This window comes from Drosophila takahashii, chromosome 2R, assembly GCF_030179915.1.
Source record: "Drosophila takahashii strain IR98-3 E-12201 chromosome 2R, DtakHiC1v2, whole genome shotgun sequence".
Taxonomy (NCBI): Eukaryota; Metazoa; Arthropoda; class Insecta; order Diptera; family Drosophilidae; genus Drosophila; species Drosophila takahashii.
The window spans coordinates 25,987,722-26,002,697 of record NC_091679.1 but is presented as its reverse complement, the minus strand read 5'-3'; the positions used below and the strand labels follow the sequence as shown (position 1 = coordinate 26,002,697).

Below are 14,976 nucleotides of genomic sequence, written 5' to 3'. Positions count from 1 at the left end.
TTATAGCCGTTACTCGTAGAGTAAAAGGGTATATTGTGTTCGTGCAAAAGTATGTAACAGCTAAAAGTAAGCGTTTCCGACCCCATAAAGAATATATATTCTTGATCAGGATCACTAGCCGAGTCTATCTAGCCATGTCCGTCTGTCCGTCTGTCTGTCTGTCTGTCTGTCTGTCCGTCCGTATGAACGATGAGATCTCGGAAACTACAAAAGCTAGAAGGTTGAGATTTCCCACAAATATTCTTTGCCTTTCTAACGCCCACTAACGATTTTAAAATGTGTCCTGCGTCCACATCTTTAAAGATTTCCGAGAAGTATAAATGCAATTTGGTGTGTATATGTATACCTATCGAAATGTTGAAGACATTTTTCAAATCGGACCATTCATTAAAGAGTTATACGCAATCAAAATTGTTTATATATCTATCTCCCTTTAATTAGTCGGGACACCAACCCAAGTACAGCGTTCGCACTCCCTTTAGCTGAGTGACGTGTATTAGTAGTCGGGACACCAACCCGACTATAGCGTTCTCTCTTGTTTCTTTTTAAATTGACCTAATTATTCATAATCAGGGCTCCAATACACACACTTTGCAAAATACAAATACAATTTTATTTTGTTTATAGTTCGTTCTTCTGGATAGAGGTATTAATAAATATGATGACGTTCAGCTTTTAATATGTATGTATGTAACCTTTGCATGCAAAAAATTCTCGCCAGCTTGTTTGTTGCTGTTGTTCCGGTGCTCTTCAATTGTGTTTATTTCTTTACACTCGGCAACAAGTGGCCACTTACTTGAGAACTTTCCCACACAACCACTTTACCAGAAACACACAAAATTTTTAAAATAGATACAAATTACAATTTTGGTTTAGTTTTTTGTATTATTTTTTAGGGTTTAATCAAACACATATGTTTACCTCAAAACATAAGCTTTTAAGTGTTTTTCTTTTAACGAATTAATCATAAACTATAAATCATAAGATTTAGAATTATAGTTTGTATAACCTTGAAAACACATTGGAACATGTTTGGGGTAGTTTTTCGTTAGTTCCCCATACTAAAACTGTATGGCGTAATCAAACTTTTGTCTGATTTCGGCCCTCCTACTTAACTATTTATCTAGTGGTTCAACCCTCATCGATGCTTGAGATTACGCAATCATAAAGATATCACAAAAATAAGAAATAATATTTTAAAGTTATAAGAAATATTAAGAAAAGAGGCAAATGATACTTAATGTTTAAAATAAAGTACATTTTTGTTGTCTAGTTTTGGCCAACTGTTGCTTCTCCGAGACTACGACTTGATGAATTCATTCTTGAGTTGATTCTTGCCAAGTGCGGTTGTGTTTCCGTGCGCTGAGAGATCCCAAACCGGTTTTGTGCCATAATATTGTTTTATCTGTGAAAATTGTAATTTAAGTTTTGAATCTCAAAATGAAAATCGACCTTACTGTGGAAAATGGCCCTTGCAATACGGAATTGCGGAGTTGGTGCTTGGGAATTGCGATCTACTGGCTGATTCAAATTACAATTGGCGTGATATTCGCTCCAAATGGTAGGAGAAATTTGAGGCGTGGCATTTGTTTATGTCCATAAACGGAAACGTTATAAACGGTGATGGCGTTTATACAAAATAACAGAATGAGCTAATTCATTCGAGCCAAACGCGTTTTATCACTTCCAACGATGACGACATCTGACAATACAAACCACATTTTACTATATACATACGAGTTTTCCCCAGGCTTTTTAAAAACAAATTTATTATTTTATTTGTTCTTAAGCCAGGTGCGGATCCAGTGAAGTGGAAATGGGGGAAAAATTGTGCTCCAGATCCGCCCCTGAGTTGGATTTTTATTGTTATTTTAGACTACTCACATCATTGTCAAATATTTTGAAAATGATGTAAGCATTGGCAATACAAGCAGCATCTTTTAAAAATTGGCATTGAAATTAAGACTTCATTATGTTAATGGGACAAACATGTAAAAAATCGAATGAAATTTGAAAAAACGTAACTCTACTTTAAAAAACTATTAGGTGGCATATTTTAAGTAACCTATTAAGTTTGAAGTAAAAATATAAATCCTTTTTTATACGAAGAACTTTTTATGGAATAACAACAAAATTGTTTTAAACATTTTTTTATTGAGATAAATAAGGCTCTGGTTCTGCTGATATCCGGTCTTATGGCTATATTATTTTTATAAAAAACTGAGCCGAAGGCGTATGAATTTAGCATGTTCTTATCTCGTAGGCGTCGCTTAAAATTGGCTCATATTCTTCCAAGTATTTAGAATAATTTATTTTTCCTTGCAGTTCTCAACTTTGTTGGATTCGCCATCACTGTGGTCGCCAATATTTGTTTATTGATAGGCACCCAAAGGGTAAATATACCATATTAACGACTTCTTAAAAATGAACTTACAAATTTACTCAACGAAACATAATCCCCTTATCAACTCCAGGAAAAGCGAGTGCTGGTCCTCGTCTGGTTGATATTCGCTGCAATCGAAGCAATTAGCTTCCCGTTCGCGGTTCTGGGTGTGATCTTCCATTACGGAGGATACCGCGAGGCAGTTGGAACCTCCAGCGTTTTCGCAGCCCTGCTCATTTACATCATTACCTTCTGTAAGTAAAAGAAATGCCTGATAATAAACATGGATTTAACACATATATCTAATTATCTTTTCTTTCAGTACTTATTGCCTTCAGCGCCCGTCTGGTGTACTCCTTCTATCTCCAGCTGAAGAACAACGAAGCCGGCAGTCAGGCCCCGCGCACCCTGAATGTGGTTTAGTTCCCTTCTTCTAGATTATTTCGGGGAAACCCCACTCTTCTCAACTCAGTGTTTGCAATAAAATGCGATTTTATTTTATTAGATTGCAGTTTGTCGTTATACACATCTCTTATTCACATCGACTCGGGAGCAACTATCAACAGTTAAATACATTGGTTACATATACATACAGGGTGCTATTGGCTATTGGGCTACCGCGTTCTTAAACATTCAACATTTAAAACGATCGATCACACTAAGGACTTTAGTTATATACTCGACCCAGTTCTCTATCTAAATAGCTAGCTATCATACTCGGCATCGTCTCCTGCTCCATCTCCTACTTAGACATAAAATGGAAAGTTGGTCTTCTTATTGTTGCTGCTGTCATTGGTGTTCTGGGTCTGCGTAAAGCTCGTCTCGGCACTTTGGCTGGTCAGCTTGGCCTGCACGGCGGCCAGGATGCGGGCAGCCTGGCCAGCACCGCCCGTCTCCATGGCAGACTCCACACTCAGGTTAAGATTCAGCTTGAGCTCGAACAGCGACCCACTCGCTTGGATCTGCGACTGTGTCTGCCGGTGGGCAACGGCCGGTTTTCATCTCGGCGTGGTTATGCTGGGCAGCTTCTCCAGGAAGTCGTTGGCCAGCACCTCCTCGACCTCCTGCAGGCAGTTGGCCACATCGTTCTCAGTGTCGGCAAAGTTACGCGGCTGGGGGCAACTGATGCCCAGCGTGGTGAAGAAGGCGTACAGCTCCTGCAGCGACTGCAGTTGCTGGAAGTGCAGCATCAGATGTCTATTGCTGGGACGCTGCAGTACCTGAAATAAATGGAAAGGGATTAGTTAGGTAATTGAATCATATGGGAAGTGAGGCGAACAACTAACCGGCGACTGACTGGTGTACTTCATGTCCATTAGCCTGGCCACACGGCTCACATGCGGCACATACAGGGCGCTGGGCAAGCTGGCCAGGTTCTCGAGACTTCCGTTCGGCAGGCGCACCTCCTCCTCGTGAACATCGAACTCTGTGCCCACAAAGGCCCATCGATACATCTGGAAATGCGGCAGCTTGGTGGCGGGCAGCACGCATCCCAGTTCCAGGAGTTTGCAGGCCTCCAACTGCACCGATCGCCAGTGCTGCATCGGAGTCTGAGAATTGTAGCCGTTGCTGGCTCCCGAAGCAGAGGACCAGGACACGTCAATCCCCGAGGGCATACGCATTTGTTGGCTGCAATAATAGTTTACAAAATAATTAGATTTAAATAATATTTTATTAGCTGCATTAACTTACTTTCTCTCCTCGCTCTCCGATTTGAGTTCCTGTTCCATTTGCAGGAACACTTGCACCATTTCCGCAATGATTATGGGCCACAGCGAGGTGACGTGGTCGGGCGACATGCGGAGGAGCAGGACACGGAAGCACAGGAACACGGCTGCCTGCACTGAAGGTCCCATGGGAACCAGTCGCAGACTGTTGGCCAGTTGCTCTGTGTAAACATACAAAAGGTTAGTATTTAGGTCAATTAATTCCCTAAAGAAGCACCATTAAGCAATGAAAACTAATGAAATTCTTATTTGGAGAATAGAGTCCTGCATGAGTACACTTGAATTGTCAAACAAGTCAATTTTTTGAAAATAGAGTGAGTGAGTTCAAGTGAGTTTCACTTAATCACTCGTAAAAAAAAAACAAGTGATACAAGCACAGAATAAAAGTGAGTTGGAGTTATAAAATTACTAAGCAAATTATTTAGGTGATTCGAAATTATTTTATAACTATTTATTATATATTAAATCACTTGTTTTTCCTTATGAAAAAATCAAATGAAAAAAAAGATTCAAGTTAACTGATTTTAAAAATGGACTTTCAAGTACACTTATGCAGGACATGATAAGAATTGGTTTCCCAATGGGCTACCTTCCTTTCCAACTTACCCTGGATGTCTGGCATGTACTTGTTGTGCTGATCAAACTCGCTGCAGTAAATGACAAAGGCCAGCCGCTTGAGCAGCATGGCGCGCTGTTCGTACTCCTGATCCCGGGACGTAAAGATGTTCAGACTGCCCGCCTGCGAAAGTGAGACGCGGGTCATCAGCTCGCGGAACGTTGTGTTGTCGTACGTCATCAGACTGTCCATGATCATGCGCCAGAAGGGCAGGCACGAGAGGTGCATCTGGAAGAAGGCGTTGTCTAGCAGAAGATCCAGCATATCCTTGCGCCACGCCTTTCTGGTGTACTGGTAGCCACTCAGGCTGGCCAGCAGAGCGGAGCAGGCGTAAAAAAAGGGCACATTTCGCGCAGTGTGGTTCTTCAAATACGGCGTAATATTGTAGAGTAGCGGCGTCACTATGTTGACCACCTTGTCCTTTTCCTGCGAACCGTAAGCCACGTCCAGTAGGTTCGAGAGTATGGCGGCCAGAACACTCTGAGCCTGCAGCGAATATTGCTGTAGGCCTCCACCTCCCACGCTGTTATCCTTGGCCAACCCATCAGTATCCTCTTTTACGGCCAGGTTGCGGCGCAGCCAGGTGGTCTGCTCTAGACAGGATCCGGCCACGCTGGAGAGAGAGTCCACCAGTCGAGAGGTCACGTCGTGCAGCTCGCGCACTTCTTTCTTGTCCTGGAACGGCATCTGCGGACAGCGCTGAACGAACTCATTCAAGAGCATCAGCAAAGCGAACTGCGCCGGTGGCGTCAGATTCAAGCCATCCCGGATGAGGGCGAGCAGTGAGCTCCAGGCATCCGCCAGTTGAGGAGCCGGGGCCGATCTCATGTAGAAGTAAAAGAGCTCCAGGGCGCTCACCTCGATGCTCAGCTGGGCCGGTGGTCGGTGGATTGGCGGCGGCGAGCGCACCACATGGTGCAGGGTCATAACGAAAGAATCCATGGGCATTACCCGGATGCTGGACACCAGGGAGACCAACGACAGCTGGGCGGGACATGCCTGCAGAGTGGAGTTTCTCTGGAACTGCTCGGCGATGCTCAGTCCGCTCATATTCGAGGCCAGGCCCCGCTGCTGCCAGGTGACCGCCACGGCGGCAAGGAAGTTGCAGCCATGATGCAGCGACACCGGCGATAGGAACTCAAGAAGCTGCTGGCGAACCGGGCGCAGCTGTCCCAGCTCGCTGTCCCAAATGGCAGCCACGCTGCTCATGATCCTCGGCAGATGCGAGAGGACGGCATTGCGGGCAGCCTGCAGCTGCGGATTCCTGGGAGCCGGCGCCGAATTGGAGGACTCGCTGGCCGAGAGGAAGGAATGTACAATGCTGTTGAGCAACTGACCCGTGCTGGAACTCTGCGCCGACGAGCTGGTCTGCGGATAGGCCTGATTGAAGAGGTGCGAGAGGGCCGTCTGCTGCGTGTTGTCCAGCAAACAGTAGTGGCACAAGATGGTCAGTGCCTCCAGCTGGGAAACCACATAGTCCGGCGGGAAGTGCCGCTGCTGGGGGAGACCCATCTTGGCGAGGCGGTCGAGGTTACTGCATAGCTGATGCACTACGCTGATCACAATGTTCGTGAGTGAGCCGAAGGAGAAGCAGTTGAGCGACGAGGTCACCAGATCCGTCCAGTTGCGGTGCAAGTGTCGCAGCCGCTCCTGTTGCAGGGCACCCAACACGGCGGCCAGGAACATGGGCTGCTGGCTGATCAGGCAGTTGGGCAAATACTTCACATTGGCAGTCGCTCCCTCCGCCAGGCGAGTGGGCGACGCATTGCCCGCCGAATCCTCGCCAGCCGCGGGAGGCGTATCCTGTCGCAGCTGATGCACCTCATGCTCCAAACGGATTACGGCCAACAGCAAGCGAAGCAGCTGCAGCTGGAAGCAGTCCGCGTGCAGCTGATCGTCCTGGGGATCATTGAAACTGAGCACCTGCTCCGCATAGCTGCCGCTATTATTGTTTACTCTACGTCCATAACTGCACACCGAGCTGTTCAAACAGTGCAGCATCACCTTTTGCAGCTTGGCGCGGGCCAACAGATCGGCAATATAGTTGGCCAGTCCCTTGCCCATGCCCTTGACAATCTCGATGAGCTCCGAGCAGATGAGGGTCAGCAGTTCAATGCTCTCCAGCTGGATTCTCCGATTGTTCACAATATCCTGCAGCGTGGGCGGCTGCCGCTGAGCGTCCAGCGATTCCTTCTGGAAGTAACCACGGGCGTAGAACAAGCAGAGCGTGACCAGCAGCTCCAGCTGCATGCAGCCGCGATATCCTTGAGCGTACTCGGAGCTGCCCACACCGCCATCGAATCCCTTGCCCGAGATGCTCTTGCGATGGCGGACGAGCAGCTGTTTCAGGCTGGCGCTCGAAAAGGATGTGGTTATGGACAGGCAAAGGAAGGTACGCCGATCGCAGCAGATGATATTCCGAAGCGTCTGCAGGGCGTACAGCGTCTGACGGGTGTCGTAAATGGCCAGGTAGATGAGAAGGTGGTTGTGGTACAGGTGCGCCGCATCCGTCAGGGAAACGCTGCTTTTCACGGAGCTTCGCAGACTGGTCTGCTCCTCTGCTGCTGCCGCTGCCGCCGCCGCAGCTGCAGCTGCATTGTTCTGCCGCAGGATTTCCACGTTCTGCTTGCCCTTCTCCAGGGTCTTCTGCATATCAGGCTGTAGTTTGCTGGTCTCCAAACTGAGATTACGTCGCTTGTCCTCCACATTGATGGTGGATTCGGTTCCCGGCTCTGTTTCGTCCTCCTGCTCCGGCTGCTCCGCGTGGGAGCCACTGATGTTGCTATCCGTGGAGGTCTTTGAAATGCAGCTAAGTCGTTTCTTGTCGCCCGCAGTCAGCAGCTTCTTGCGCTTGCCCAGCTTTTTGTCATCTCTGAAATATTCATCCGCTGGAAGCGCATCTGCTTGGAGGGCAGGGATGTTATGATTATCATGATCCTTTTGCTCCAGCGAGTTGAAGCTGCTTTCGCCTGGTGTCTTTTCCCTGGTCAACCGATAGGTCTTGCGGCTCTTGATCTTCTCGTGCTGAGTCAATGCCTCGGTTACACTTTCGCAGTCGCCCACAAAGCGCTTGACATCGTCACTGACACCAGCACTCGAACTGACCGTCAGGCTGTCTTCCTTCTCAATGCTCGTTTCGCGCAGCTCGGAGTCTGATTCGAAATCGCTGCTGTCCGAATGGTCTGTAATATCCTGGTCGTACTGAAGATTCTGATCCTGTTGCTGCGGTGGCGGCTGCTCCTGTTCGCTCTCGTCCATTGCGCATGCCAGTTTCTGTTCCAGCGGCGTCTCCTTGTGCGGAATCTCGATGCGCGGCTCCTCCAAATCCGTCTCATCATCAAAGTCGTTGGCATTCTCTAGGGGATTGATGATCAGGCCGATGGTGTTCAAGTCCTGCGTGGCCTCAGCACAGGCGGCCACCGAAGATTTGTCGCTAACAAAGTTGGATACTTTATTGGCCTTGCCGCCACTCAATGTTACGCCAAAGATCTTCTTGGGAAAGTTCCTAATGGGACTCTTTTTCTTCACCCCACTGGAGTTCTCCATGTGGTGGTATTTCACATTGCCCTGCTCCGAACTGATGGCGTACACATCCCGCTCGAAGGCAGGCGTGGCCTCGGTGTCCACTTCGCGGTACAACTGCTGCATGTGGACGATGCCAACGCGCTTGGAGCTGGCCGAGAGTAGGATCTTGTAGAGAGGCTTTGTGAGGCGGGCAAGATCGCCGCGGAGAAGCGACGCCTGCAGCCAGTTGGTCACGAAAGTGCGCTCGGACATGTAGTGTGGCAATGCGAGGGTGTCCAGCACTTTCAGCAGCGTCTTCTCGAATCCCCGCGTAGTCTGCTTGTCTCTGCCGAGGTGCCACAGCAGTTCGAACTTCTTGAAGCTCCGGGCCTGACTCTCCCGCAATCTCTCCGTCGATTCCGTGGGACAGAGGAGCTGAGCATCTGCCAAGCGCTCCAGTTGGAAGTTACGCAGGGCAGTTCTTCCTAGATCCGCACGGGATTGCGGCTGCACTTGAAGCAAATGTTGCGCCTGCATTCGATTGCCGATTATAGTTTCCACCAGACCGCTTTCCAAGCAGCTGTGCAGCTGATGCAGGAGCGCTGCAATCTGGGCGGGATCTATGCCCGCAGCTCCAAGGTAATCCCACAGAATGGAGCTAACTAATTGAAAAACCCGCGTGTGCTGCTCCATGTAGCTGACATGGCCAAACTTTAGAAGCGGCAGCATCACCACAAAGGTTACTCCTGGACTTGTCGTATGCTCGATTTGCGAGCGCAAAAGGCTGTAGGGAATAATAGATTTATAGAGTCATTAAAGAAGTAGTTCATTTACACAGAGCACTGCATGAATGGATTCAATGAATTATTTTAAATTTTTTGACTTTAATAGAATTGAATGAATTTGAAATTTGAGTTTAATAGAATTGAATAAATTTGAATTTTGAGTTTAATAGAATTAAATGAATGAATGGCACGAATTCCGAAATAATTCAAACGGCAATTTCTTTTGAAGAAGAAATGGCCATAATTTAGTGATATAATCTGATTGATTTGTTAAAAATTTTACACTTTTTGTTCTGAAAAGAAGACACAAAAAAAATCTGGCAAATTCAAAAAATTCATAAAAATTATTCATTCGATTCATTCAATTCAAAATGAATTAGAAAAACATTCAATGTATTTTACATAGAATTGAATTAAACAAATCAGAAATTTCATGGCATACTACGATAAAACAAAAATTGAATGATTCACGCAGGGTTCTAATTTACACTCACCTTATCAAATCGAAAAGCGTGGTAATAGACGCCACCTGCAGCTCCTTGTCGCTCTGGGCAAAGCAGGCCACCAGGCACAGGACCTTCAACCAGTTGGGCAATTCGGGCTCTAAAAGAAAATACTTTATAAAAATTGTCAATAAATTAAACACTGATTCAGCTCACCATTTTTGTCCAGCACAATGTGTTTGTTGCAGTTGGGAAACGTTGACATCTCAACGAGCAAAGTAGCGGCCAGCTTAACAGCTCCACGCATGGATAGGCTCAACTGAAGCTCGGCCAGCTGCTGCACACTGCGTTGCGTCTGCCCATCGATGAGCAGGCTCTGTTGCTTCTCCTCCTGCGCCTCGCTGTCGCTGCTTAGTTCGCTAGCACTGACGGGCAGCGGCAAGGAACGATTGAGCAGGCGCTGCAGCTGCTTGGAACGCGGCACAATGTCCACACGTAGCAAATTAAACAGTCGCTCGATTTGTGACTCCCTCGCTGGACACTCGTGATCCAGCACCTGCTCGGCCATAAAAAGATTCGACGTGTGATTGGTGCTCGTGGTTCGCTGCAGCTGCACCTTCACAGAGCATTCTTTTGGCTCCGATTCGATGTGCAACAGTTTTCGGGATAGATACACCTCGAAGAAGATTTCGTACTGGCGGATGCACTTCTCGAGAATGGAGAATCCCCGCTGTTGTGTCGCTCGGCTCTCCTCGTCCAGCTGAAACTGCGGCGACTGATCTGGCGGAGCACTCATTGGCTCTTCTGCGCTAGGTCCATCTCCCACTTCCGTCGAAGCATTTGACTGAATCAGAACAATGTCCTTGGGTCGCTGCTTCTTGGGGCTTCGTATGAAAGGCACCTTTGCCTTGGCCTTCAGCTTCTTTATGCTCCGCGGGGTGTCCAGATCCGAGGATGACTGTGGTCCAGTGTCCGAGGCGCTGATCTGTATTCAAAATATGATTGTTAGTAAATTATCTTATTGTTTTTCTTTATTGCAGGGATCGTAATTCTTTTGATTTTAAAAATAAAAATCAAAAAATTAGTATTTTGATTTTTATAATACAAATTGGAAAAAAGTATTATTTTAAATTTTTAAATACAACTTATTTTCAATTTATATAATACAATTTGGAGAATAGGATCTATTTTAAATTTTTATAATAAGAATTGGAGAATACGATTTTTTTAAATTTTTATTTTAAAAGCCCTTTTTTAAATTTTTGTAATAAAAATTAAAGAACAAGACTTATTTTTAATTTTTATTAAAAAATAAGATTTATTTTTAATTTTTATTATAAAAAAAAGGTTTAGTAAGTGTTATTATTCCCATATTTTTTGGACGCTGTTTTGGCTTTCAATTTAAAAAAAAAAATTTTTTTTGCAGTCCCTGCTTTATTTTAACATTCAATCAACATTACTCACATCCTTGTCCAACTCGGAGAGACGGGAAATTGACTTGGCCTTCTTCTTGTTGGGACTGTGACGACCCACGCTTTGATTGGACGCCGATCGCCGGATGAGCTCTTCGTCGTTGGGCTCGTGGCTGTGCAGCGTGTTCTCCGCAAACTGATTTAGCCGGGAATCGGATTTGCTCTTCTCCAGGGAACTGCCCTGTGCTCCGGCCTCCACTTTGCCGGTCTCACTCGCCGAATTCACCGTGATCTTCTCGTCCGACGAAGAGCCTCCGCTCTGCTCTATCAGCTTGTTCAGTTTTATGGGACTTCTGCGAAAGAAACAAAGAGATAAGCCGGTTACTGAGGATCGCCTGATTCTTTTGTGTTTCTATTTTTATTGTTTACGTTATCATGGGCTGCACCCGCGAGACGATCTTCATGCAGAGCTTCAGCGAAGCGGTGATCTCGCTGCTGCTCACGTGATCCATGTGCAGGGAAAGAAGCTGGGTGATGGCCAGGAACACCTTGGGCAGGTACACCCGGGTGGTTTCAGTGTACATCTCCAGAGAAACGGTTTCCAGAAGGAATTCTGTGAGCACGCAGATCTCCAGGACACAAGGATCACCGGATCCCACGTCGCATGCATACTTTCCGGAGGATTCGCCCGCCTGCGACTTTTCTTGCGCCGAGTTTGCCTGTTGGCAGGCTCTCTCGAACATGTTGGTCATGTAGCTCCAAATGTAGGCCGGATCGAAGGTGGCGAACAGCAGGTTGGCCGATTTCAAGGCCTCCGCATTGCCACTCGAGATGTACATGGCGCGTATTATGTCGTGCAGCACGTAATCCAGAACGGCGCTGCCAATCTCCGCCTTGTCGAGCAGGGACAGCATGATCCTGTAGGGCTTCAGGTCCATGGGAGCGCACTCCAGACTCAGTCTCAGCGTGGTAATTAAAGCTCTGATGAGAATGTGCCGCGAATGCCGGATGAAATACGGTTCTGGTTCCTCATCCAAGGGGACGTTTGAGGTGTCCAGCGATAGGGTGTCATAGGTGGGCGAGTTCTTGGCCACCTCGCTGCCCAGCAGCCAGCTAAAGAGTCTTCTATTCAGCGACATATCCCTGCGGAGAATGGTATTGAGCCCATTGGTCACCAGTTTCACCAGGTCGTCCTCCGAAAGCAGCGTCGTGTGCATGGGAAAGCCGAGCAGCAAGAACTCCAGCGTATTGCGCTGCACCAGAATCAGCGAATCGTTCAGGCAGACGCACAGGGCCGACATCATGATCTCCCTGTTGTGTCCCATAATGTAGATCTGCTCCTGCATGTCCAGTCGCTTGTTGAAGTGCTCCAGCAGGTAGGTGATGGCCGGCAGACGGATGGCCGCATTGTTGGCCACCGACTCCCAGAGGACCGTGTAAAAGTGCATGGGATTGACGGCATTGCAGACCTGCTTGAGCAGCGTGCTAATCCGCTCGAAGTGATCCAGTCCGCAGTCGTAGCCGGGCAGTACGCCATTCAGGAAGCCGCTCAGCGCGGGCCGCAGCTTGTCGCCCAGGGGCACGAAGTAGGTTTCATAGATGGTCAGCAGGGCGGGACGCACGTTCATGGCGGCGTAGCCAAGGAGCGGGAACAAGCCGGCGCTGTGAGGGGATACAAAACGAAGATTTAGTCAGGCAACCAATTGGGTTATATACGCCTCTAACCTGTATATAAACTCCGTGGCCAGGCGCTCCGGCCCTGTTTTGCTGAATATCACCGAGTAGGTCTCCAGGGCCTTCAGATGCACCCCGGAGGGCAGGGCGGGATGCATGCACTGGGCCAGACGCTTGGCTATCTTCAGTCGCCGGGGGATGACCTGGTACTGCGTATTGCTCGATATCGCCTGTCGAAAGGGAAGTCGGGGTGAATAATTTGAAAAACAAGAAAGGAAGCTAGTTTCGGCCAGCCGAAGCTTATATACCCTTGCAGATCATTATTTTTTTGATCCTTCCTTTGGGAGGTATATAATATAGTCCGAGTTTTGTTAAATTTAATTCGAAATTTTGAAATGTTAAAGAAATGCTCTATCCCAATGAAGAATGTAATAAAAATCAACCTAGATATAATTTTTTTCCTATTAATTTCCATTTAATTTTTCGACCGTTCCTATGTCAGCTATATGATATAGTGATCCGATTTTATTCGAAATTCAGAAATTATTAAAAAAATAATATTCCCAAGAGTAGAAGGTAATATTTAAAAAAAAACCGAAACTAGAATTTTTAACGTTTTTTTTTTCGATCTCTCCTATGGGAGCTATAAGATATAGTTGTCCGATCCGGTCGGTTCCGACGTATATATATACTACCTGCAATAGAAAAAAGACTTTTGGGAAAGTTTCAAGCCGATAGCTTCAAAACTGAGGGACTAGTTTGCGAAGAAACGGACGGACAGACGGACGGACAAACGGACATGGCTAGATCGACTCGTCTAGTGATGCTGATCAAGAATATATATACTTTGCGTTCCAAACTTCTGACTGAAATCATTATACCCTCTGCAAGGGTATTACAAGTAGCGATAAGAGGAACCCCCGGAAACCGCTGTGAGTCAGTTGCTCCCAGCTTATCGGGATTGCCACAGAGGGAGCTATACCTTGCTGAGTTTGCCCAGGGCCGATATCAAATCCGCCCATTCGCTGGAGTACTCGAAATTGCGCAGCGCCTTGTCTATGTTGGTCATGTAGGTGCGGTACTTGGCCTCCGCCATGAGCTTCTGCTCCTCGACGAGTGCGTCCGCGGACTCCATGTCGACGTCTTTTCGATGGTTTCAATGGTTTCCTGATCGCACGGCTCTGTGAATAATCAATGGCAAGCAATTAGCAAACACTTGTTGCTGCGTCCTTGAATTCCAACTCCCACACACTGTTTTTTTTTCCTCCTACTTTTCACTTAAATTTTGATGGGCTGCATATTTGAAAAGTGTGGCAGGCGGAGCACCTGTGAAAAACTGGGGATTCTTTTGTGCTCAAGCGTAACCACTTAATTGGAGGGGACTGCCAATTGACCCTATTTTATACTAGACGGCAATATCGGGTGGGAAAACTAATGTCGCGTGGCAGGAACAAAAAAAGAAAAATAATTTCTGAATAAATTTCAACTCTTTCTCTCTCCGCTGGCAAAGTGCAGTTAGGTCGGAGAGAGCGAAGAGAGAGGACCAGCTGATGACGAATATTCTGCTGTTTTCATGGATGTGGCATGGGGCGGGGGACGCGGGGGGCGCGTGACGGGTCAGACGTACGCTGTTGTTGTCGTCCGCTGGTCATTTTCACTTTTCAGATACCACTCACTAGTACTTAGTAGATCCCCCCTTACCGCAGCTAAAGTTAGTCCGTTTTAACACATTTTACATTGTCTAATATTGCACTTTTGTTTTCGTCTTGCATTTACATGGCAAATTTTTTGCTGTAACTCGCTAGCGATGGACCACCGATTGATAACCGTGACCGCTTCACCAGTATTCTTGTGCGGCGATAACAACGCAATTGCGTATTTCACAAATCTGCAAACTATTACAACACAAGCTTTAAAAACTTAATTTATAAATGGATTTAACCATTTTTAAACGTCTGTTTTGACCAAATAAAGAACTAATATAACAACACTTACCGTGACTACAAAAAATCACTTCGTGACAGATCACTAAGCCAAGTCATCGATAACCAGTCTTGTATTATTTAATCGAAATTCAAAATTCTTTGAAAGTCAACAGTTTTAGTTTGGCTCTTAATTTCAAATTTTATTATTATTTCTATTTCATAGAAAATTGTTCGACTTTAAGTTCGCCAAAGATAGAAACGATAATCTGGATATTGAGGGTACAAACCAAAATGGTTCTTGTTGAATTTTTAAACAGCTGTTATTTGTAGAAAAGTTTTACTGAACTTGACTGACTTATAGTAAAATAAGGTGTTGAATTGTCTAAATTTCTAAAAGTGATTAACAGCTGACCCAAAATACAACATTTTAGGGAAAACCCTAGATTTATTGCACCTTTGTTGGTCTGCCGGAACAGAATATTACCGCGATTGCAAAGAATCACTTCG

General features: G+C 46.4%; 4 protein-coding genes across 4 annotated transcripts in view; 2 read left to right on the top strand and 2 right to left on the bottom strand.

Annotated features, from left to right (window-relative positions):
- The window catches only part of Phb2 (prohibitin 2), a 155,106-nt gene that overhangs the window by 23,049 nt on the left and 117,081 nt on the right, over positions 1-14,976 (top strand). The gene's annotated exons all lie outside the window — the stretch shown is intronic.
- Positions 1-14,976, bottom strand: part of LOC108069072 (uncharacterized) — a 116,707-nt gene that overhangs the window by 3,310 nt on the left and 98,421 nt on the right. The gene's annotated exons all lie outside the window — the stretch shown is intronic.
- Positions 1,318-2,884, top strand: LOC108069024 (uncharacterized). The gene is made up of 4 exons (XM_017158927.3): positions 1,318-1,561; positions 2,326-2,393; positions 2,475-2,637; positions 2,706-2,884. Exons 1-4 carry the CDS (start codon positions 1,441-1,443, stop codon positions 2,804-2,806), a joined length of 453 nt encoding a protein of 150 aa, XP_017014416.2. The 5' UTR covers positions 1,318-1,440; the 3' UTR covers positions 2,807-2,884.
- Positions 2,858-14,504, bottom strand: LOC108069023 (protein DOP1 homolog). The gene is made up of 11 exons (XM_017158926.3): positions 14,246-14,504; positions 13,527-13,725; positions 12,596-12,774; positions 11,300-12,532; positions 10,923-11,223; positions 9,675-10,443; positions 9,510-9,618; positions 4,717-9,014; positions 4,076-4,271; positions 3,670-4,012; positions 2,858-3,603 (listed from the first exon to the last, which is right to left on the bottom strand). Exons 2-11 carry the CDS (start codon positions 13,677-13,679, stop codon positions 3,382-3,384), a joined length of 7,803 nt encoding a protein of 2,600 aa, XP_017014415.3. The 5' UTR covers positions 13,680-13,725; positions 14,246-14,504; the 3' UTR covers positions 2,858-3,381.

Coding starts and splice junctions, on each gene's coding strand:
- LOC108069024 (XM_017158927.3), top strand. CDS start 1,441: ATGAAAATCGACCTTACTGTGGAAAATGGCCCTTGCAATACGGAATTG. Junction 1,562..2,325: donor CGTGATATTCGCTCCAAATG/GTAGGAGAAATT, acceptor TTTTCCTTGCAG/TTCTCAACTTTGTTGGATTC. Junction 2,394..2,474: donor TATTGATAGGCACCCAAAGG/GTAAATATACCA, acceptor TATCAACTCCAG/GAAAAGCGAGTGCTGGTCCT.
- LOC108069023 (XM_017158926.3), bottom strand. CDS start 13,679: ATGGAGTCCGCGGACGCACTCGTCGAGGAGCAGAAGCTCATGGCGGAG. Junction 11,224..11,299: donor CGGGTGCAGCCCATGATAAC/GTAAACAATAAA, acceptor TTTCTTTCGCAG/AAGTCCCATAAAACTGAACA. Junction 9,619..9,674: donor CATTGTGCTGGACAAAAATG/GTGAGCTGAATC, acceptor ATTTTCTTTTAG/AGCCCGAATTGCCCAACTGG.